The sequence below is a fragment of the Malaclemys terrapin genome, chromosome 3, assembly GCF_027887155.1.
Source record: "Malaclemys terrapin pileata isolate rMalTer1 chromosome 3, rMalTer1.hap1, whole genome shotgun sequence".
NCBI classification, from domain to species: domain Eukaryota; kingdom Metazoa; phylum Chordata; order Testudines; family Emydidae; genus Malaclemys; species Malaclemys terrapin.
Window position 1 is genome coordinate 206,842,321 of NC_071507.1, and position 23,976 is coordinate 206,866,296.

The 23,976-nt window shown below is 55.4% G+C and overlaps 1 protein-coding gene across 5 annotated transcripts in view; it reads left to right on the forward strand.

The window, feature by feature from the left end:
• DNMT3A (DNA methyltransferase 3 alpha) overlaps positions 1-23,976 on the forward strand; it is a 200,796-nt gene that overhangs the window by 166,436 nt on the left and 10,384 nt on the right. For all 5 annotated transcript variants that reach the window (XM_054021771.1, XM_054021772.1, XM_054021774.1 and 2 more), the window contains 6 exons: positions 4,629-4,741; positions 5,170-5,353; positions 5,994-6,078; positions 7,243-7,388; positions 8,115-8,205; positions 8,309-8,457. In XM_054021771.1, the coding sequence (XP_053877746.1) occupies positions 4,629-4,741; positions 5,170-5,353; positions 5,994-6,078; positions 7,243-7,388; positions 8,115-8,205; positions 8,309-8,457 (768 nt within the window). The remainder of the gene's footprint in view (positions 1-4,628; positions 4,742-5,169; positions 5,354-5,993; positions 6,079-7,242; positions 7,389-8,114; positions 8,206-8,308; positions 8,458-23,976) is intronic.

A 23,976-nucleotide genomic window follows, 5' to 3' on the forward strand; every position in this document is an offset into this window, starting at 1 on the left:
TGGGGTCCTGATATTCCCCATCTCGACTAGCAGCGCGATCCGGAGACGAGGCTCGAATCTCGACCTCCATGTTGCTCAGACTCCTTTCCTCCCTGGGAGTCAATGTCAACGTCGAAAAATCAATTTTGATTCCCACACAGCCCCAAGACTTCATAGGGGCCTCCATCAACTCGGTCACAGCCAGAGCTTACCTAGCAAGGGACAGGTTCCAGCCTCTGCAGGGACTCATTGACAGGATAGTCAACAGTCCCTCTGTCCCGGTCAGGACTTGCTTATCCCTCCTTGGCCACATGGCATCCTGTACCTATATCACTGCCTTCGCTCACCTCCACCTTCACTGTCTGCAGATGTCGCTCCAGAGGGTTTACTCACTGTGATGGGGTGTACCTACCGCACCCTGGCCCAGAAAGGGTTAACTGCGCACTGCCCCTTCGCCCCTGCTGGGCATGTTCAGCCTGTCGGCAAGATATAAAAGACGCAGTTCTGCTCAGTCGAGGCAGACTGCTGAACGGGAAGGGTGCAGATTGCAGGCTCTCTCCTGGGAGCTGCTGCCGGCCCAAACCACAGAGCCAAGGTGCGCCGAGCCCCAGACGGATTCCAGAGAAGGGAGCCATCAGGAGCTTCACCGGCCGAGGACCCCATGGACCACTGCTAAAGAAGACAGGGTGTGAAGCAGCCCAGGGGATTTAGTCATTGCTCCGTTTGGAGAACCGGACAACAGGTCAGTGTGTTTCGGGTGGATCCCCGCTGACTCAGTGGTGAGCATCTTCACCACTGCCAGGACCCTGGGCTGCAGGGGCGGCTCCAGACACCAGCGCATCAAGCGCATGCCTGGGGCAGCAAGCCGCGGGGGGCAGCCTGCCGGTCGCTGTGAGGGCGGTGGTCAGGCTGCCTTCGGCGGCATGGCTGCAGGAGGTCCGCCGGTCCGGGGGCAATTAGGCGGCGGGGACGCCGAAGGCGCAGCACTGGCGGACCTCCCGCAGGCATGCCGCCGAATCCATGTGACCCGCAGGCGTGCCGCTGAAAGCCGCCTGCCTGCCGTGATTGGGGCGGCAAAAAACATAGAGCCACCCCTGCTGGGCTGGGACTCAGAGGAGCAGGGAGGGCCCAGGTCGCCCTTCCCCAGGCGCTGCACACCCCTAGGTGGCACTCCACTTCCCCAATGGGCCAAAAGGCCACACAGCTCCTCAGAGGTGGGCAGCTTTATTGACTCCAGCCAGTAGGCCACACAGCCCTGTAAGGAAGGGTCGCTCTATTGACGCTGGCCACTGAGCCATGCAGCCCCATGGGGAGGGGTGACTCCAGCCACTAGGCCGTACCACAACATTTTATGGTCAGGGTCACCAGCATAGGACCTATCTGGCTGTGGCACTGCCTTTCCCTTTCTTCTGACTATATGTGACCTGACACCCCGTGACGGGTTGTACCTACCCCACAACACTCTCACACACTATGTGCCACAGGCTTTATGCTGTCAGTCCTCCGCGAGGTGTTCTCTTCCCTCCAGTGGTGAATGGACCCGCGGCAGGTCTGTACAGGGATCCCCATCCTCCCTGGACAGGACACATCCCTCACAGGGTGGGGAGCGCACATGGCCCATCACACGACGCAAGGGACATGGACCCCTCAGGAATTCAGGATGCACCTCAACCTTCTGGAACTCCGGGCGGTATGGCGAGCATGTCAAGCATTTCTCCCATCCATTCGCTCGCATCATGTTCTCATCGTGTCAGACACCACCACCACCATCTTTTACATCACAGACCAGGGGGCAGGAGGTCTGTGTGCAGAAGCGGTCAGACTGTGAGATTGGTGCATTGCCCACAAGAACCTGTTGTTGGCAGCCTATCTTCTGGGGATTCAGAACGTGATTGCAGACTCTCAGCCGAAGATTCATCTCCGATCATGAGTGGGAGCTGCACAACTCTGTAGTAAACAACATCTTCAGCCAGTGGGGGACTCCCACCAGAGACCTCTTTGCCTTCCACAGCAACAACAACATGCAGCACGTACTGCTCAAGGCGATGCCTCATCCTCCACTGGTCAGACCAGATCAACTACTCCTCCCCCTCTTCCACTTCTCCCACCAGTCCTCCACCTCCACAAGATCAGGCGGGAGAGGCCCGTTCTGGCCACCCCAGTTTTGGTTTCCCAACCTTCTCCTTCTGTCGGCCCGTCCCTCACTTCCCCTACCCACAACACAACAGCAGGATCAGACATCCTGGTCCACAGACACTTCACCTCAGAGCTGGTATTTGGATGGGCATCTTCTCTAGAATGGGAGTGTTCGTCGGTGGGGCATGATAGCCTTTCGAGCAGCAGGAAGGAGTCCACCAGGTGTTCCTGTTCGGCCAAGGGGAATCGGGAGTTGGGCCTTTTGGTCCTAGCAAAAGGGCTTTCCCCTGAGAAAGTGGGCATTTCTCTTCTTTTGGACAACCTCCTGTCCTTGAAGACGTCAGGGCTCACCCTCAGTTCTCTCGAGGTTCATGTAATGATGATCAGCGCCTTCCACCGCCCCATGGAAGCACACTCCGTATTTACACATCCGTTGACTACCAAGTTTTGGAAAGGTCTCTTCAGGACTTTCCCACCCATACAGCCGATCACCCCCCAGTGGGACCTCAACCTCGTTCTAGCGGCATTAATGAAACCGCCCTTCAAGCCTCTGGCTTCATGCTCTATGTCCCTCCTTTCCATGAAAGTCGCCTTCCTAGTGGCTGTCACTTCGGCGAGAAGGGTAGGCGAACTGGGGGCCATGATGGGGGACCCCCTCTTTCACCACGTTCCATAAGGACAAAGTCTTCCTACGCCTGCACCCCAAGTTTCTACCCAAGGTCACAGCTCAGTTTCATCTCAACCACCCCGAACACTCACCTGCTTTCCTCCCAAAGCCTCACGCCTTGGCAGAGAAGCAGCACCTTCACTCCCTCGACGTCCACAGGGCTCTGACCTTCTACCTGCCGAGGACGAGACCTATCGGGAGGTCCCCTAGAACAGCGTTTCTCAAACTGGGATCCAGGGAGTCCGCAGGCCCCGTTGATCAACTCCTCAACCTCCCTCCCAGCTCATCGGGGGCCTGGGGCTAAGGCAGGCTCCCTACCTGCCCGGAAGCGGCCGCCAGCTCCTTGCGGTCCCTAGGCTCGTGGGCGGCCAGGGAGGCTCCGCGCGCTGCCCCCGCCCGAGTGCCGGCTATGCAGCTCCCATAAGCCAGGAACCATGACCAATGGGAGCTGTGGGGGCGGCAGGTGCGGGCACGAGGGCAGCGCGCAGAGCCTCCCTGGCTTCCCATGCATCTAGGGGTTGCGGGGACCTGGCGTCTGCTTCCTGGGACCTGTGGTAAGTCCCGCACCCCAAACCCTCTCCCACCCCCCAACCCCCTTCCCCAGCCCAGAGTCCCCTCCCACACCCAAGATCCTTCCCAGAACCCACACTCCACACTCCCCCACACCCCAACCCCTGCCCCAGCCCTGAAGCCCCCCACACATCCTAACCCCAGCCCTGAGCCCCCTCCTGCACCCCAACCCCCTTCCCCATCCTGGAGTCCCCTCCCGCACCCAAACTCATTTCCAGAGCCCGCATCCCGCACACCCAGCCCTGAGCCCCCACACACATACCCCAACCCCCGTCCCCAACCCGGAGTCCCCTCCTGCACCCAAACTCCTTCCCAGAGCCCGCACTCCACACCCCACACCCTGCCCCAGCCCTGAGACCCCACCTGAACTCCAAACCCCTGCCCCAGCCTGGTGAAAGTGAGTGAGGGTGGGGGATGGAGCGAGTGGGGGCGGGGCCTCAGTGAAGGGGCAGGGCAGAGGGTCCCCAAAAAATTTGAAATCAAAATGGGAGTCCTGGGGTTGCTAGTCTTTGAGAACCGCTGCCCTAGACTGTTTATTGCAGTAGCTGAGAGGCTTAAGGGGCAGGCGATCTCCACGCAGAGGATTTCCAAGGAGTGTATTTCACTCTGCTGTCCATTGACGGGACTTGTTGTGAGCCCACACGTAGGCTGCAACACCTCCCCGACGTGTCGCTTCCAGACATGCGCGGAGTTTGCTGCACCTTGGTGCGGGACTCTGCACGGATGTCCTCCGCTCCTCCCTCCCCTCGGGAGTCCACCTCCCGCCCTCCAGCCCCTCTGCTGCGCACCTGTTGGAGGAACTGAGGGCGTGGTCGCTCTGCCCCGCCCGTTATCACCATGAGGTGACGCAAGGGCGTGTGCGCAGCCCAACAGACACTCCTGCTTTCAAATGCTCCGGCTCTGGGCGCATGACGCACGCGTAACCCCTCAGTGAAATGCAGGTAGGGACCACTCATCTCGAAGAACCTCCAGTTACAGGTGAGTAGCCTCCTCTTCTCCTGGGCTTCCATCCCTTTGCTGCCTTGAAGCATTTCCTGGTCCTTGTATCCCTCTGCTCGAAGCATTTCCCCTCGAGGCAGGCTCCCTGCAGCAGGCCAGCCCGGGCAGCTGCCGGGGTTCTGCTCCCTAGCTGGGCAGGACAGCCCGAGGGTGGAGTACTCTGCGGCAGCGTCCCTGAGGCCAGGTGCCGTGCACTGCGCCTGGGCTGTGGGCCGTCCCCATGGGTGGAGGGGTGCGGAGGGGATGCAGCGTTCACACCCTTCTCACTGCCCCCCAGAACTGCTTCCTGGAGTGCGCGTACCAGTATGATGATGATGGTTACCAATCGTACTGTACGATCTGCTGTGGCGGCCGCGAGGTGCTCATGTGTGGAAACAACAACTGCTGCAGGTGGGTGTGGCACACTCAGCCGGGCTGGGAGCCCGGGGCGCTCGGCCAGCTGCACCGGCTCTGCGCTTCCATCTGGGCTTGGGCAGGAACATGAGCCAGCCACTGCCCTGCAGCCGGTTCTCCCTCCCTCTCCACAGCCAGGCCAGTCAGTGATGAGGGGACCGGAGAGGCCTTGGGGACACGTGGGATGGTGATGCCGGACCCCCTCCCAGCCCTCCGGCTGTGTGCCAGCTGGCCTGGGCCCTGAGCCCCAGTGGGCTCAGACTGGGACCTGTGGGTTGCCTTCCCAGCTCAGCATGGTCCTGCCCCGTGCAGTTAGGGGACCGCAAGGGAGGGGTCGCACTCGGCCCCCGCCGCCCCCAGCCTCCCTAGAATAGAGGCAAGGGAGTACTTGGGCTGAAGTGTCTCCCCTTCCCCCTGGGTCTCAGGTGCTTCTGTGTGGAGTGCGTGGACCTACTGGTGGGACCAGGTGCAGCCCAGGCAGCTATCAAAGAGGACCCCTGGAACTGCTACATGTGTGGCCACAAGGGCATCTACGGGCTGCTGAGGCGAAGAGATGACTGGCCCTCCCGCCTCCAGATGTTCTTCGCCAATAACCATGACCAAGAATTTGTGAGTATGTGGCAGCGCTGCCCGGTTCCCCCGGGGGCTCGGCAGAGCAGAGCCTCCCCCCAGCCCTGCACCCGAGGGGCCGGGGCTGAACACGTCCAGCAGGGCTGCCTGTGCTGTCGCTGGGCTGCCGGCATTTGTATGCTTGGGTCCCAGATCGTCCCAGGAATGCAGGACTGATGGGGACCTCCTGGGTCCTCGAGTCCAGCCCTGCTAACGCAGGCAGCACCGTCATGTCGGTCGCTTCCTGAGCTCTCCGGAGTCCCTCAGCAAGCATCTTCGCCCTCCCTCCTCTCCTGGTTAGAAACCTCCTCTCCAGCCAGAGCGACCCCAGTTGTGCTGGCATTGTCCGTTAGCCTACCGAGCACTGCCCCCTCCCTGGGCTTCCCCCTGATGTGTGTGTATAGACAGTGGTCAGTTCCCCACTCAGCAAGCCCAGCCCCTGGCGTCTCCACTCCTAGGGGAGCGCATCGGGGAGGTCCCCGCGTCGCATGGAGCTCCAGCCGCGGTTAGCTCCCCCCGTAAGAGCTGGGATGGGACCCATCCGGGAGTTGGGAACCCAGTTCATGTCCAAGGAGACTGTCTAGGGGAGTATTTCTTGTGCCCCCGTCTCTCATGCTGCGCTGTGTGTGTGTGTTTTAAGGACCCACCAAAGGTTTATCCACCGGTCCCAGCTGAGAAGAGGAAGCCCATCCGAGTGCTCTCTCTCTTCGATGGAATTGCCACAGGTGGGCTAACAAGAGGTAGCTGAGCGGCATTAGGGCTCTGCTGTCCGTCTCCATGCTTACAGCGCCCCACTCCAGCCCCTCAGCGGCCGTGACCCACCAGCACGGCCCAGCTCACTTCACCGCATGCAGAGGGCACGGGGGAGCAGATACGCTCTGGTTTAGCATCAGGGCAGTGCATGACCCAGCTGGTAGGTTCTCAGTAGCAGAATGCAATCCTGGGTTCTAAACCTAGTGTGCAGGACGGGTGTTTGGCTGAGTGCGGGATATTGCTCCACCTGTCTCTCGCAGCTCTGCTGGGCCCCGCAGCCCCCGAGATCGTAGAACAGGGGTCGGCAACCTCTGGCACGTGGCTCGCCAGGGTAAGCATGCTGGCAGGCCGGGCCAGTTTGTTTACCTGCCACATCAGCAGGTTCAGCCAATTGCGGCTCCCACTGGCTGCGGTTCGCCATCCCAGGCCAATGGGGGCTGCGGGAATCCGCGCGGGCGAGGGATGTGCTGGCCGCGGCCAGTGGGAGCCACGATCGGCCAAACCTGCCGACGCGGCAGGTAAGCAAACTGGCCTGGCCCTCCAGGGGGCTTACCCTGGCGAGCCGCGTGCCAGAGGTTGCCGACCCCTGTCGTAGAACATCTTGCATCGACTGTGGCCAACAGTTTCAAACTAAGTCCCTGATTTTGGGTGCTCCCAACTCAAGACACTTTTGGCCTGGTTATTTGGAGGGGCTGAGGACCCACGGCCACTGGGCCAGGCCCTCTGAAATCAGCTCCAAGTGGCCCATTGTCCTGCCGGCCGTATTTCAAAGGGGGTGAGCCCAGGTCACCAGCAGGGGGCTGTGTAATTAGATTTGGACTCTCCACACCCTTGGGAGTAAGGAGCAAACTCGGGGGAGGGGGAGGGGGGGGCGTTCCCCTGAATCTGTGGCCTCTGCAGTTCCCCGTAGGGATGCTACGAGTGTCCTGACTGCGCCAGGTAGCTTCAGTAAGCAGCTGCTTGCGTTCCTCTGGTTTGTGTCGGAGGGGCCAGTGGTCCTGAGTCGCTGCTTAGCGCTGAGGGGTCTCCTGCTGTGTCTGGTTTGGGATGATGTTCCCGATGGCGAGTGCTCCCTGGGGTGCTGTCCCCAGGGCCGTCCTGCGTTGCGGACCTGACCCTGCTCTGTATCCTGGCAGGTCTGCTGGTGCTGAAGGACCTGGGCATTCAGGTGGACCGCTACATCGCTTCTGAGGTTTGCGAAGACTCTATTACTGTGGGGATGGTGAGACACCAGGGCAAGATCATGTACGTCGGCGACGTCCGGAATGTCACCCAGAAACATGTACGTGAGGCTGCCATCCGCCTGCCCCGCTCACCTCCCTACCCCGGCAGGCGTCCCGACTCAGCGGCTGCGTCTCATGGCGGGGCAGCGGGCTGAACCCTTTCTAGATTCACAGAGTTTAAGGTCAGAAGGGACATGTGGCGGTGTATGCAAACCCCACACCCTTTGGGGTGGATTGTGGTCGTGGTGACACCGCCGTTACAGTCGGTCAGACTGTCCTAGGACTCAAGACAGTGCGGCTCAATGGCCAGTGTCAGTGTCTGTCCTTGAGCGCAGGGCTGCGTGGCCTAGTGGCCAGTCATTAGAGCGGCCCTCAGGTTCCAGGCATCACGGCCCTATCACCAAATCTGGGGGCTGCCACCAAAGTGGGGTGGCAGCTTGGGTAGGGGGACCCGGGTCCACCCAACTCCACCAGGTCCCAGTCCAGGGCCCTAACAGTGGTGGAGTGGTCCGCCACTGGGTCAGCGGGAAATCCAGCCTCAACACTCTGACCTTACACGGGTGGGAGATACCACTCACTCCACCTCCCTGGGCCGCTCCTCCAGCCCTGGAATCATTTTTGTGGCTCTTGTCTGCCCCCTCTGCAGTTTTTCAACATCTGTGTAAAATGTGGCCCCCAGAACTGGAGTGCATATTCCAGCCTCGGTTTCCCCACCGCTGCATACCAGGGGAGACTCGGCTCCTTTGCCCCCCATAACCGCTCGCTGGCGTGTCTCTGTGTTGCAGATACAGGAATGGGGCCCTTTTGACCTGGTGATTGGAGGCAGCCCGTGTAATGACCTCTCCATTGTCAACCCTGCTAGGAAGGGTCTTTACGGTAGGTGTCCGAGCCGGCCACGCCTGCTCTCCTGCAGTCCAGTCTAGGCTGAGGCGGGCTGTCAGCAGCTCACCCGTGTCTCTTCTCTCTTCCTGCTGCCCAGAGGGCACTGGACGGCTCTTCTTCGAGTTCTACCGCCTTCTCCACGAAGCCCGGCCCAAGGAGGGCGACGACCGGCCCTTCTTCTGGCTCTTCGAGAACGTGGTGGCCATGGGGGTGAGCGACAAGCGGGACATTTCACGCTTCTTAGAGGTGAGCACTACCGCGGATACCTGCTGGCCCTCCCCTAGTCGCCAGCGAGTCCTGAGCTCCCGGCAGGGTCTGGCTTTGGGTCTGGGGGGGCTTCCATAGGCTGGTACCTGTCCGACGAGTCCTCAGCGCCCATGTGTGTGACTGAACCCCAGCCATGTGCACGTGTGCCCTGGAGTGGCTAGCTGGGTGGGGCCCGTGAGACGTGACACCGTCACCGAGAGGGGTGGCAAGAGCCACAATGGGCAGGGGTGGGTAGATGAGGAGTCAGGAGAATACGTCACCTCTGTTTGGCTCTGGTGCGACCTCTGCTTGAATCCCACGTGCAGTTCTGGTGCCCACAGATCCCGGAGGCTGTGGCTACATTGGCGAGGGGTCCGAGAAGAGCCACGAGACTGATGAACGGGTTAGAAGACCTGCCTCCTGGAGACATTGGACTCCTTGAGTCTGGGTCACCAGAGCAGGTTCAGGGGTGCCTGGGTCCCAGGCTGTAAGGACCTACGTGGGAACGGGCCCGTCAGGCTGGCAGGGGAAGGGCTAACACAAGCCAGGGGCTGGCAACTGAAGCCAGACAGATCCAGACTGGCAGTACGGTTACGTTTTTGCCAGTGCGGATAACTAAGCACTGGAACAATTTCCGTGCGGGATTCTCCAGCAGTGGCGACTGTCACTCAATCGGGATGTTTCTCTGAACTACCGGCTGTAGTTCCGTAAGTGATTGTGTTGGGGAAGTGCTGTACCGCGGTGCCAGAGGAGCTGCTCCCAATGGTCCCGTCTGGCCGGGGGACCTGTGAACACCTGGGCTTGCCTGCACTTTGTAGTGGTTGTCAAAACTTTCAGGAGTCCCTGGTGGGGTAAGGAGGGAGGGGGCAACCCTGCGTGGGCTGCTGGTGGAGAGGATCCCCACCTGTGCCCTTTGTGGGGGTTGGCTGGATAGAAAGGGGGCCCGGTCAGGGCCACCTCTGGCCCCAGAACTGCAGGGGAGCCACCCCCCTCCCACTCTAGGAGCCAGAGGATGCCGGAGGGAAGAGAAGCCACCAAAGCAGGGACCTGCGGCCCTCTGGCCATTCGGAGAGCTTTCTGGGCTTCTCTGCCCTCCAACCCGCCTCCTTGCCTCAGCTTCACTCCATCCATACCTGTCCCCTTCCCTTCGCATCCAGCTAACCCCCCTGCACGGCACCCCCAGACCGTCACTGGGCTCTGTCTGCCCTTCGGGGCAGGGACTGGCGGGGCCTGGTCTGGGCTGACTCGGGGGGTGGGTACATGGAGCCAGCTGGCAGAGCACCCCCACATGTCTCTGGCACTGGCTGGGTCAGCTCTCCCCCGGGGTTTGGTTTAGAGGAGAAGGGGACGGGGGCAGCTGCAGGACGGGAACCTGAACCAGCTTCCCGTGCTGCGAGCGTTGGGGGGCTGACCCCGAGCAGTGGAGCTGGGGTTCCTGGCACTGCGTGCACCGGAGGGCTGGGGGTGATGGGCATGGGGGCGTCTGAGCCCCAGCCGTGGGCAGTCAGTGCAGACCCGCTCTCCAGTTCCTTGCCCTGTCCCAGAGCAGCCCGCCTTCCAGGGCTGCCGAGCACAGTGTGTGCAAGGACCCGGTCTAACCACCAGAGGGCACTGGGGTCCCAGCGCCCTGCTCCCAGCCAGCTGCTGCGGGCAGAGCTCGGGGGAGATGCTTCCCCCCCCCCACACACACACACAGACTCAGGCAGGCTTGCTCCTTTCTCCGTTTCGTCCCATGACCCCAGTTCCACCCTTCTCTTCGGCTTAACGCCCTGCCCTGCCTTTAGTCAGCAGGTCCCTTCTGCCCCCGAGCCAAGGCGGACAGGTTTAGCCCTTACGCTCAGCCCTGCGCCAGCCCTTGGCCCAGTTCCCTGAGCTCTCTCCAGGTGGTCAGTTGCGGCTGGTAATGTGGTGCGCAGAACCGAATACAGTGTCTGGAGCCCATGGAGGCGTGCTCGCCCTGCCTCTGGGAGTGCTGCTGTCTGACGGCATAGCCAGCGCCTGCCTGATCCCTGTCTGCTGTCAGCCCTGAGAACGGGGCGCTCCTGGTGCACACGCTCCCCCTCCCAGCAAAGCTCTCTTGGGATAGTTGCTCCTCAGACAGGCAGGGTTTAGACCCTGGCATGTTTAAAGAGCGGTTTGTGTCCTTGCAGCACAACTGTGTGGCAGAGCTGTTGCACCACTGCAGTAAAGCATAGTTAGGGTCCTCCAGTGCAGCGCAGAGGCATGTTCCAGCACTGTCATGGAACTGTGTTAGGGGCTGTGTTGGGGGTTGCGATGCAGTGTTCCAGCACTGTCATGGAACTGTGTTAGGGGCTGTGTTGGGGGTTGCGATGCAGTGTTACAGCACTGTCATGGAGCTGTGTTAGGGGCTGTGTTGGGGGTTGCGATGCAGGGTTACAGCACTGTCATGGAGCTGTGTTAGGGGCTGTGTTGGGGGTTGCGATGCAGTGTTACAGCACTGTCATGGAGCTGTGTTAGGGGCTGTGTTGGGGGTTGTGATGCAGTGTTACAGCACTGTCATGGAACTGTGTTAGGGGCTGTGTTGGGGGTTGCGATGCAGTGTTACAGCACTGTCATGGAACTGTGTTAGGGGCTGTGTTGGGGGTTGCGATGCAGTGTTACAGCACTGTCATGGAACTGTGTTAGGGACTGTGTTGGGGGTTGCGATGCAGTGTTACAGCACTGTCATGGAACTGTGTTAGGGGCTGTGTTGGGGGTTGCGATGCAGTGTTATAGCACTGTCATGGAACTGTGTTAGGGGCTGTGTTGGGGGTTGCGATGCAGTGTTCCAGCACTGTCATGGAACTGTGTTAGGGGCTGTGTTGGGGGTTGCGATGCAGTGTTCCAGCACTGTCATGGAACTGTGTTAGGGGCTGTGTTGGGGGTTGCGATGCAGGGTTACAGCACTGTCATGGAGCTGTGTTAGGGGCTGTGTTGGGGGTTGCGATGCAGGGTTACAGCACTGTCATGGGGCTGTGTTGGGGGTTGCGATGCAGGGTTACAGCACTGTCATGGAACTGTGTTAGGGGCTGTGTTGGGGGTTGCGATGCAGGGTTCCAGCACTGTCATGGAACTGTGTTAGGGGCTGTGTTGGGGGTTGCGATGCAGTGTTACAGCACTGTCATGGGGCTGTGTTGGGGGTTGCGATGCAGTGTTACAGCACTGTCATGGAGCTGTGTTAGGGGCTGTGTTGGGGGTTGCGATGCAGTGTTACAGCACTGTCATGGAACTGTGTTAGGGGCTGTGTTGGGGGTTGCGATGCAGTGTTACAGCACTGTCATGGAGCTAAGTATCAGAGGGGTAGCCGTGTTAGTCTGGATCTGTAAAAAGCAACAGAGAGTCCTGTGGCACCTTTAAGACTAACAGATGTATTGGAGCATGAGCTTTCGTGGGTGAAGGCTCACTTCGTCAGACGCATGCCTGTCATGGAGCTGTGTTCCGCTGGGATGCAGTGCTGCAGTACTGTTGTAGAGCTGTGTTGGGGGCTGTGATGCAGTGTTACTTCAGTGTCATGGAACTCATAGACTTTAAGGTCAGAAGGGACCATTATGGTCATCTAGTCTGACCTGCACAACGCAGGCCACAGAATCTCACCCACCCACTCCTGTAACAAACCCCTCACCTATATCTGAGTTATTGAAGTCCTCAAATCATGGTTTAAAGACCTCAAGGTGCAGAGAATCCTCCAGCAAGTGACCCGTGCCCCACGCTGCAGAGGAAGGCAAAAAACCTCCAGGGCCTCTGCCAATCTGCCCTGGAGGAAAATTCCTTCCCGACCCCAAATATGGCAATCAGTTAAACCCTGAACATGTGGGCAAGACTCACCAGCCAACACCCAGGAAAGAATTCTCTGTAGTAACTCAGATCCCACCCCATCTAACATCCCATCACAAGCCATTGGGCATATTTACGGCTAATAGTCAAAGACCAGTTAATTGCCAAAATAAGGCTATCCCATCATACCATCCCCTCCATAAACTTATCAAGCTTAGTCTTGAAGCCAGATATGTCTTTTGCCCCCACTGCTCCCCTTGGGAGGCTGTTCCAGAACTTCACTCCTCTGATGGTTAGAAACCTTCATCTAATTTCAAGTCTAAACTTCCTGATGGCCAGTTTATATCCATTTGTTCCTGTGTCCACATTGGTACTGAGCTTAAATAATTCCTCTCCCTCCCTGGTATTTATCCCTCTGATATATTTGTAGAGAGCAATCATATCTCCCCTCAGCCTTCTTTTGGTTAGGCTAAACAAGCCAAGCTCTTGGAGTCTCCTTTCATAAGACAGGTTTTCCATTCCTCGGATCATCGTAGTAGCCCTTCTCTGTACCTGTTCCAGTTTGAATTCATCCTTCTTAAACATGAGAGACCAGAACTGCACACAATATTCCAGATGAGGTCTCACCAGTTCCTTGTATAACGGTACTAACACCTCCTTATCTCTACTGGAAATACCTCGCCTGATGCATCCCAAGACCGCATTAGCTTTTTTAACGGCCATATCACATTGGTGGCTCATAGTTGTCCTGTGATCAACCAATACTCCGAGGTCCTTCTCCTCCTCTGTTACTTCCAACTGATGTGTCCCCAATTTATAACCAAAATTCTTGTTATTAATCCCTAAATGCATGACCTTGCACTTTTCACTATTAAATTTCATCCTATTACTCCAGTTTACAAGGTCATCCAGATCTTCCTGTAGGATATCCTGGTCCCTCTCTGTATTAGCAATACCTCCCAGCTTTGTGTCATCCGCAAACTTTATTAGCACATTTCCACTTTTTGTGCCAAGGTCAGTAATAAAAAGATTAAATAAGACTGGTCCCAAAACCGATCCCTGAGGAACTCCACTAGTAACCTCCCTCCAGCCTGACAGTTCACCTTTCAGTATGACCCGTTGTAGTCTCCCCTTTAACCAGTTCCTTATCCACCTTTCAATTTTCATATTGATCCCCATCTTTTCCAATTTAGCTAATAATTCCCCATGTGGAACCGTATCAAATGCCTTACTGAAATCGAGGTAAATTAGATCCACTGGGTTTCCTTTGTTTGCAGTGTTACATCGTTCTCTTGAAGCGGTTTTCGGGGGCTGGGATGCAATGTTACAGCACTGTCATGGAGCTCTGTTTGGATATGTGATGAAGTATTGCAGCAATCATTTATCTTTGTTGGGGTGTGTGGTGCAGTGTGGTAGCACAGTTGTAGAGCTGTGTTGGGATCTTTTATGCAGTGTTGCAGCACCGTCCTGGAGCTGTGTTGGGGGCTAGGATGCAATGTTCTTCTTTGAGTGTTTGCTCGTGTCCATTCCAATATAGTTTTGTGTGTGTGTGTCATGTGCACCGTTGCCAGAAGTTTTTCCCCTAGTGATATCCATCAGGTCGACTCTGGTGCCCCCTGGAGTGGCGCCTTTCTGGCACGGTATATAGGGACCTGTCGACCCACCGCCTCCTCAGTTCCCTCTCCTCGTCCATGACAGTCCCTGGAATGGTTTTGTTCTCATGCTCTGAAAGCAATACTCCTTAGTGCTTTCCTGGAAATAGATTGTAGACAGAGTGTCAAGCGTTCAGTTAGTCGCTGTTAGCAAATAGTTCGTTAGATTTGGGTACTTGTAAGCTCCCACCCTGTGGGGCTTACCACTGGGGCCCCAGGGCTTCCCACAGCCCGGCAGCTGCCTGAACTGCCTGGGAGGGGCCACGCTCCAGATAAGTGCCGGACCTGTAAGAACTTTAAAGCCCAGGACTAAGAATGAAAGAGACACTGGACTCCTAATGGAGGTGGCACTTCGCCCTTCTTCGGAGCCCGACCCGGCATCGAGCCCCTCCTCCGTCAGGAGTGCCCCGGCCTCATTTAGAGAGTCTCAGCGGGGTCCAGGATCCCCGACACCAACAAACTGCTCCGGCCACCAAGAAGTCAACCCTGGCCGGTCGGCACCGCTCCCCATCACTGGTGCCGAAAAAAGAAAAAAGTCAGATTGGGGACGATCCCCCCGAGGAGAGCCACAGAGAGAGAGAGACCCATGCCGGGCCACTCCAGTCCCGGAAAGGGGCCCGTCGAGTCTGGTGTGTATGGATGCCCCGCCTAGGGTGAGCCAAGGAGGGGACTCAGCCCTGGCCATGCCACCTACACCAGAGGCATATGAAGCATCAAGAAGCCTTCTGTCCCTTCTAACGCCTTCCCTGAGCCAAGGCCCATCAGGGACAGCCCCGGTACCGCAGAACCCGTCCTGGGGAGGCAAGTGCCCATCTTGGGCAAGCTGACAGTGATGGTGAGACACCGCCCAGCATCTCGCTCCACTCCCTGCCGATGGCAGTCCTAGCACCGATCCCAATCCCTTGACAGCGCACTCCACGAGATCGCAAGCCTCTTCAGTGGCATTCGTGGCTCCAGTCCCGATCCTGGAGATCTGCTGGGCAATGACCTGGTCTTCTGTCCACACGCTCACCATGCACTACTATACCATCACTTAGCAGGCCAGAAATGATGCAGCTTTTGGTACAGCAGAGTCCAATCTGTCTTAGCAAAACGCCAGTCCCACCCACCACTTGACTGATTGCTTGGGAATCACCTAGACTGGAATGGACACGAGCAAGCACTTGAAGAAGAAGGAATGGTTACCTGCCTCTCGTAACAGCTGTTCATCGAGATGTGTTGCTCATGTCCATTCCAAGACCCACCCGCCTGCCCCCTGTCAGAGTTCCGGCAAGAAGCAACTGAGGAGGAGGCGGGTTGGCAGGTCATAGAATATCAGGGTTGGAAGGGACCTCAGGAGGTATCTAGTCCAACCCCCTGCTCAAAGCAGGACCAACCCCAGCTAAATCATCCCAGCCAGCTCCCTGTGTGCCATGAAAGTGCCACTTCGGGGGCACCAGAGTCAACCCAACAGATACCACTGGGGAAAAACTTCCAGCGATGGTGCATGCAATGCGCACAACTATATTGGAATGGACCTGAGCAACACATCTCAAAGAACAACCATTCCAGAAAGGTTAGGAACTGGTCTTTACAGCGTTATCACGGGGCTGGGATGCAGTGCTGCAGCATTGGCATAGCGCTCTGTTCGGGTCTGTAATGCAATATTGCATCAATCTTGTGTAGCCTTGTTGGGGTCTGTGATCAGTCTTGCAGCACTGTCCTAGAGCTGTGATGTGGGGCTAAGGTGCAGTGTTAGAGCGCTCCTTGTGTTCGGGGCTGGGATGCCGTGTTACAGCACTGTCGTGGAGCTGTGTTGGGATCTGTGATGCAGTGTGGCAGAACTGTCATGGAGCCGTGTTTGTGGCTGGGGTGCAGTTTCACGGCACTGTCATGGAGCCGTGTTTGTGGCTGGGGTGTGGTGTCACGGCACTGTCATGGAGCCGTGTTTGTGACTGTAATGCGGTGTCATGGCACTGTCATGGAGCCGTGTTTGTGGCTGGGGTGTGGTGTCACGGCACTGTCATGGAGCCGTGTTTGTGTCTGTGATGCAGTGTGGCAGAACTGTCATGGAGCCGTGTTTGTGGCTGGGGTGCGGTGTCACAGCACTGTCATGGAGCCGTGTTTGTGGCTGTGATGCAGTGTGGCAGAACTGTCATGGAGCCGTGTTTGTGGCTGGGGTGCAGTGTGGCAGAACTGTCATGGAGCCGTGTTTGTGGCTGGGGTGCGGTTTCACGGCACTGTCATGGAGCCGTGTTTGTGGCTGGGGTGTGGTGTCACGGCACTGTCATGGAGCCGTGTTTGTGACTGTAATGCGGTGTCATGGCACTGTCATGGAGCCGTGTTTGTGGCTGGGGTGCGGTGTCACAGCACTGTCATGGAGCCGTGTTTGTGGCTGTGATGCAGTGTGGCAGAACTGTCATGGAGCCGTGTTTGTGACTGTAATGCGGTGTCATGGCACTGTCATGGAGCCGTGTTTGTGGCTGGGGTGCGGTGTCACAGCACTGTCATGGAGCCGTGTTTGTGGCTGTGATGCAGTGTGGCAGAACTGTCATGGAGCCGTGTTTGTGGCTGGGGTGCGGTGTCATAGCACTGTCATGGAGCCATGTTTGTGGCTGGGGTGCGGTGTCACGGCACTGTCATGGAGCCATGTTTGGCTGGGGTGCGGTGTCACGGCACTGTCATGGAGCTCTGCTGAGGGCTGTGATGTAGTATTGCATCCATTACAAATGTGTTTACCCCTGGGGAACGCTCACTAGGCAGAATGCACTCAGTCTAGATGGCTGGCTGGGAAGGGCCCATTCAGGGCTGTGATGTAGTATTGCAGCACTATCATAGCAGTGTGTTGGGAGCTGTTATGCGTGGTGCAGCAGTGTCATGCAGCTGTGTTGGGGTTAGTGATGCGGTGTTACAGCACTATCATGGAGGTATGTTGTGGGCTGGATGCAGTGCTAGAGCTGTGTTGGGAACTAGGGTGCAGGTTTGCAGCACTGTTGTGGGGCTGTGTTGGCGGGCTCATGCACTGTTGCACCACTGTCATGCGGGTGTGTTAAGGGGCTGGGATGCAGTATTGCAGCACTGTTGCGGAGCTGCATTGCAGTCTGGGACGCAGTTGTGATGGGTTCCCCCCGGGGTGCCACCTGGAACTGGGGTACCACTGAGCCCCCGACCCACCAGCCTGGACTCCCTCTATACTGTCCGGCTGTAAGCAGCCTGCCAAGCCCTCGCCCAGGTAGGGACACACCCAGACGCTGTGATCAGCTCTGTATGGGGAGGCTCAGCTAAGGAACTACCCTGCTGCTCAACTGCACAAACCCCTCTGGAGTGTAAACCCAAAATGACACTGTCTTGTGCTGCACAGGGAACTGTACAGCGTAAGCTCCTGAAATTCACCCCCTCCCTCAATGTGGAGAGCGAATATACAACAGCTTTTTGCCCCAAGTTATGACTCCCACACACTGCTTTGTGATAAAGCAAAAGCAAGTTTATTAACTACAAAAGATAGATTTTAAGTGGTTATAAGGGATAGCAAAAGATCAAAGCAGGTTACCTAGCAAATAAACAGAAACACAATCTAAGCTTAATTCACTAAAGAGATTGGCTGTGAGTAGCAAATGATGATTCAAGCAGGCTGCGGAGATTCTTAAGGGGCCAGCTGCACTTGCTTACAGCTTAAAACCGCCACATGTTCCTAAAAATTCCTTCAGCCTGGGTCCAGCACGTCTCCCAGTTCAGTCCTGGCTCCTCAGGTGTTCTCAGGAGTCTTCTTTGGGGGGGTGGGGTCAGTGAAGAACCGCAATGCTATCAATCCCCTGCCTTATGTAGCTTTTGCATATCACGCGCGGGAACCCTTTGTCTTGAAGCTTCGTTCCCACGCCAGTCAGTGGAAAAATACTGGTATTCCAAGATGGGGTCTAGTACCAGATGACCTGGTCACATGACCCTGTGGAGTCCTAGCAGCCATGAGCCAGAGGCTGTTTACAGCGCCCGGTGGGAGATAAGCTTTTCCTAAGACCTATTATTGTTTTCTCCTAATGGCCCTTTAACCTGAATGGGCCCTTCCCAGCCAGCCATCTAGACTGAGTGCATTCTGCCTAGTGAGCGTTCCCCAGGGGTAAACACATTTGTAATGGATGCAGAGACAATATCCCTAACTTCAGATACAGAACTGATACACGCCTACAAATAGGAGAAGTGCATTCAGTAAATCAGAACCTTTCCAGTGATATCTCACATGACCTGTCTTGCATAAAATACATCGTAGTTATGCCATAATCATATCCTAATAACATCTCTATGAAGAATATGGGGTGCAGTGTCACAGCTTTCCCTTTAGATTACTGCCAGAGGACAAAGCGAAGGCAGGTGCCGAATGCCCTCTTTAGGTTTTGGTTATACAACTCCCAAGTGTTACCAAACATTGCAGTGTTATCCACAGGCATTTTTGCAAGGTTCTGTGTTTCTTTTTCCAGGTTGCCTGAAAACATTCTTGTGTGTAGCATTGTTACCATAATGCAAATATCAATATCTTTTAGAGTGTAGGTGTCTTGGCATTCAGCCACCAATATCATGAGGCGATGTGCCTCAGTTTCCCCTTCCACACAGCAGTCAAAGTTTGTTATGCTTTCTCTGCTGTGCCAAGCCTTAAGCCTGTTTACAGGTCCTAGCTGAGAAACAGTATTCTTATAGGACTTCCTTGTTACCACTCCTACCGTGTTTACATTCCCCCCACACACACACACAAATCCTGCATGTTACACGTTTTTAAAGGACTTACCATCCGCACCAGATTCTTTGTCATAACCAACAGATTGTGTATTATGAAACTTACCAGTACCAGCAAATTCATGACAGGGTGGCGTTTCCAAATATGTTTATCATACCATGCCTCCTGTTTAGACAGTCTGGTTTGTTTAGTATTTATGGTGTTTTTCAACTTCATCCTGAACCATAGTATGTGTTCAGATCCTGGTCTTTCTTCCCCTTTAGTGTTTTGTCCAGTATCCACCTCTGTAAAGGTTCTCCGTTCATGTATGTCGGAGCACTGTCATGGAGCTGTGCTGAGGGTTGTGATGCAGTGTTGGAGCACTGTCATGGAGCTGTGTTAAGGGCCTGGGATGCAGTGTTGGAGCACTGTCATGGAACTGTGTTAAGGGGCTGGGAGGCAGTGTTACAGCGCTGTCATGGAGCTGTGTTAAGGGGCTGGGATGCAGTGTTGGAGCACTGTCATGGAGCTGTGTTGGGGGGCTGGGATGCAGAGTTACAGCACTGCAGTGGAGTGTTTGGTGTGCTGTTATGGAGTGTTGCAGTGTTGTCATGGATTTGTGCAGGTGGCTGGGATGCAGTGTTGCAACACTTTTATGGAGCTGGGTTGGCGGCTATGATGCAGTGTTGCAGTGGTGTCATGGAGCTGTATTGGTGGCTGGTCTGCAGTGTTACAGCACTGCCATGTAGCTGTGTTGTGGACTGTGATGCAGTGTTACAGCACTGCCATGTAGCTGTGTTGTGGACTGTGATGCAGTGTTACAGCACAGTCATTGGATCTCTATAAGGGGCTGGGATGCAGTGTTGCAGTGCTGTCATGGAGCTGTGTGGGGGCTGGCATGCAGGACTTGGTGGTGATGGGAGACTTCAACTCCCCAGGCATCCGTTGGGAAGATAACACCGCAGGGCACAGATTATCCAACAAGTTCTTGGAATGTATTGGAGACCATTTTTGATTTCAGAAGGTGGAGACAGCTACCAGGGGAAAGGCTGTTCTAGATTTGATTTCGACAAATAGGGAGGAACTGGTTGAGAATTTGAAAGCGGAAGGCAGCTTGGGTGAAAGTGTGATTCTAAGGAATGGTAGGAGGGAGAACAGCACAATAAAGATAATGGATATCAAGAAGGCAGACTTCAGCAAACTCAGGGAGTTGGTAGGTAAGATCCCATGGGAAACAAATCTAGGGGTATGTCTACATTATGAAATTAGATTGAATTTATAGAAGTCAATTTTTTAGGAAGCAATTTTATACAGTCGAGTGTGTGTGTCCTCACTAAGCGCATTAAATTGGCGGAGTGCGTCCACAGTACCGAGCCTAGCGTCGACTTTCGGAGCGTTGCACTGTGGGTAGCTATCCCACAGTTCCTGCAGTCTCTGCCACCCATTGGAATTCTGGGTTGAGCTCCCAGTGCCTGACGGGGCAAAAACATTGTCGCTGCTGGTTTTGGGTACATGTCGTCAGTCGCCTCTCCCTCCGTGAAAGCAACGGCAGACAATCGTTTTGCGCCTTTTTTTCCGCACAGACGCCATACCACGGCAGGCGTGCAGCCCGCTCAGCTCAGCGGCCGCTGTTGTGTCCTGGGTGCTGCTGGCAGCAGACGGTACAATAGGGCTGCAAACCATCATCACACTTCTGCTGCCACTCTGCTGTCCTGCAGACACCATATCACGGCAAGCATGGAACCCGCTCAGATCACCACGGCAGTTATAAGCACTGTAAACACCTCGCGCATTATCCTTTAGTATATGCAGCGCCAGAACCTGCAAAAGCAGGCGAGGCAGCGACGGCAGCGCGGTGACGAGAGTGATGAGAACATGGACACAGACTTCTCTCAAAGCACGGGCCCTGGCAATTTGGATATCATGATGGTAATGGGGCAGGTTCATGCCGTGGAACGCTGATTCTGGGCCCGGGAAACAAGCACAAACTGGTGGGACCGCATAGTGTTGCAGATCTGGGATGATTCCCAGTGGCTGCGAAACTTTCGCATGCGTAAGGGCACTTTCATGGAACTTTGTGATTTGCTTTCCCCTGCCCTGAAGCGCAAGAATACCAAGATGAGAGCAGCCCTCAGTTCACAAGTGAGTGGCGATAGCCCTCTGGAAGCTTGCAACGCCAGACAGCTAACTGTCAGTCGGGAATCAATTTGGAGTCGGCAAATCTACTGTGGGGGTTGCTGTCATGCAAGTAGCCAACGCAATCACTGAGCTGCTGCTATCAAAGGTAGTGACTCTGGGAAATGTGCAGGTCATAGTAGATGGCTTTGCTGCAGTGGGATTCCCTAACTCTGGTGGGGCGATAGACAGAACGCATATCCCTATCTTGGGACCGGACCACCAAGGCAGCCAGTACATAAACCAAAAGGGGTACCTTTCAGTGGTGCTGCAAACACTGGTGGATCACAAGGGACGTTTCACCAACATCAACGTGGGATGGCCAGGAAAGGTACATGACACTCGCATCTTCAGGAACTCCGGTCTGTCTGAACAGCTGCAGCAAGGGACTTACTTTCCAGACCAGAAAATAACTGTTGGGGATGTTGAAATGCTCATAGTTATCCTTGGGGACCCAGCTTACCCCTTAATGCCATGGCTCATGAAGCCATACACAGGCATCCTGGACAGTAGTCAGGAGCTGTCCAACTATAGGCTGAGCAAGTGCAGAATGGTGGTAGAATGTGCATTTGGATGTTTAAAAGCGCGCTGGTGTAGTTTACTGACTTGGTTAGACCTCAGCGAAACCAATATTCCCATCTTTATTACTGCTTGCTGTGTGCTCCACAATATCTGTGAGAGTAAGGGGGAGACGTTTATGGCAGGGTGGGAGGTTGAGGCAAATCGCCTGGCCACTGATTACGCGCAGCCCGACACCAGGGCGGTTAGAAGAGCACGGCAGGGCACACTGCGCATCAGAGAAGCTTTGAAAACCAGTTTCATGACTGGCCAGGCTACGGTATGAAAGTTCTGTTTGTTTCTTCTTGATGAAAACCCACCCCCTTGGTTCACTATACTTCCCTGTAAGCCAACCACCCTCCCCTCCCCGCTTCGATCGCTGCTTGCAGAGGCAATAAAGTCATTGTTGTTTCAAATTCATGCATTCTTTATTAATTAGTCACAGAAATAGGGGGATAACTGCCAAGGTAGCCCGGGAGGGGTGGGGGATTAGGGAAGCACCGGGTGGGCTGGTGGATGACTGGAGTGGGGAAGGACAAGGCCACACTGCACTTCAAAACTTATTGAATGCCAGCCTTCTGTTGCTTGGGCAGTCCTCTGGGGTGGAGTGGTTGGATGGCCGGAACCCCCCACGTTGTTGGGCGTCTGGGTGAGGAGACTATGGAACTTGGGGAGGAGGGCGGTTGGTTACACAGGGGCTGCAGCAGCGGTCTGCTCCTGCTGCTTTTCCTGCACCTCAACCATACGCCGGAGCATATCAGTTTGATCCTCCAGTAGCCTCAGCATTGCATCCTGCCTCCTCTCATCACACTGTCGCCACCGCTCCTCTTGCTCCAGCCATCTATCCTCTCGTGCGTCCCTCCTGTTCTCGCATTCATTTTGTGCTTTCCTGGACTCTGACATTGTCTGCCGCCACACATTCTGCTGGGCTCTTTCAGTGCGGGAGGACTGCATGAGCTCAGAGAACATTTCATCGCGAATGCATTTTTTTCACCTTCTTATCTGCGCTAGCCTCTGGGACAGAGATGATAGGGGGAGCGTTGAAACATTTGCAGCTGTGGGAGGAAAAAAAGGGAGAGTTGGGTTGGCCATTTAAAAGGAGGGGCTGCGGTTTTCGGGTTAACGTGCAGCACAAACCCAACTAAACCCCCCCTCACACCCAATTCTCTGGGATGATCGCTTCACCCTTCCCCCACCGCGTGGCTAACAGCGGGGATGATTTCTTTTCAGCCACAGGCACACAGCCCAGCAGGAACAGCCACCTCTGAATGTCCCCTTAATAAAATTCCCTTATTTCAACCAGGTGACCGTGAATGATATCACTCTCCTGAGCATAACACAGAGAGATAAAGAACAGATGTTGCTTGACTGCCTTCCAGTAGCTTTACTGGCCACAAATACATCCCAAGTCTTCAGGGCAAATAATCATTAAACACGCTTTCTTTTAAACCATGTATTATATTTACAAAGGTACACTCACCAGAGGTGCCTTCTCTGCCTTCAAGGTTCGGGAGCCCGGGTTGGGAGGGTAATGTCTCCAGAGTGATAAACAGTTCCTGGCTGTCGGGGAGAACGGTTTCTCCGCTTGCCTGCTGTGCGCTATCTTCAACCTCCTCCTCCTCCTTATCCCCAAAATCCTCATCCCTCCCAAAATCCTCATCCCTGTTGCATGAGACTCCCCCCTTGCAGGAGTCCCTGCACAGGGCTGGGGTAGTTGTAGGGGCACCCCCTAGAATGGCATGCAGCTCATGATAGAAACGGCATGTCTGGGGGTCTGACCCGGAGCGGCCGTTTGCCTCTTTGGTTTTTTGGTAGGCTTGCCTCAGCTCCTTAAGTTTCACGCGGCACTGCTGCGGGTCCCTGCTATAGCCTCTGTCCTTCATGCCCTTGGAGATTTTTTCAAATATTCCGGCATTTCGTCTTTTGGAGCGGAGTTTTGATAGCACGGATTCATCTCCCCATACAGCGATCAGATCCAGTACCTTCCGTTTAGTCCATTCTGGAGCTCTTTTGCGATTCTGGGACTCCATGGTCACCTCTGCTGATGAGCTCTGCATGGTCACCTGTGCTGATCAGTTCATCATGCTGGCCAAACAGGAAATAAAATTCAAAAGTTCACGGGGATTTCCTGTCTACCAGGCCAGTGCATCTGAGTTGAGAGTGCTGTCCAGAGCAGTCACAATGGAGCACTCTGGGATAGCTCCTGGAGGCCAATACTGTCGAATTGTGTCCACACTACCGCCAAATTCGACCCGGCGATGTCGATTTCAGCGCTAATCCCCTTGTCGGGGAGGAGTACAGAAATCAATTTTAAGACCCCTTTAAGTCGATAAAAATGGCTTTGTTGTGTGGACGGGTGCAGGGTTAAATCAGTCTAACACTGCTAAATTTGACCTAAACTCGTAGTGTAGACCAAGGCTAAGAGGAAAAACAATAGAAGACAGTTGGCCGTTTTTCAAAGAGATATTAAGAGCACAAGAGCAAACTATCCCACTGCATAGGAAAGATAGGAAGTATGGCAAGAGACCACCCTGGCTTAACCAGGAGATCGTCAATGATCTAAAAATCAAGAAAGAGTCCTACAAAAAGTGGAAACTAGGTCAAATTACAAAGAATGAATATAAACAAATAACACAAGTATGTAGGGACAAAGTTAGAAAGGCCAAGGCACAAAAC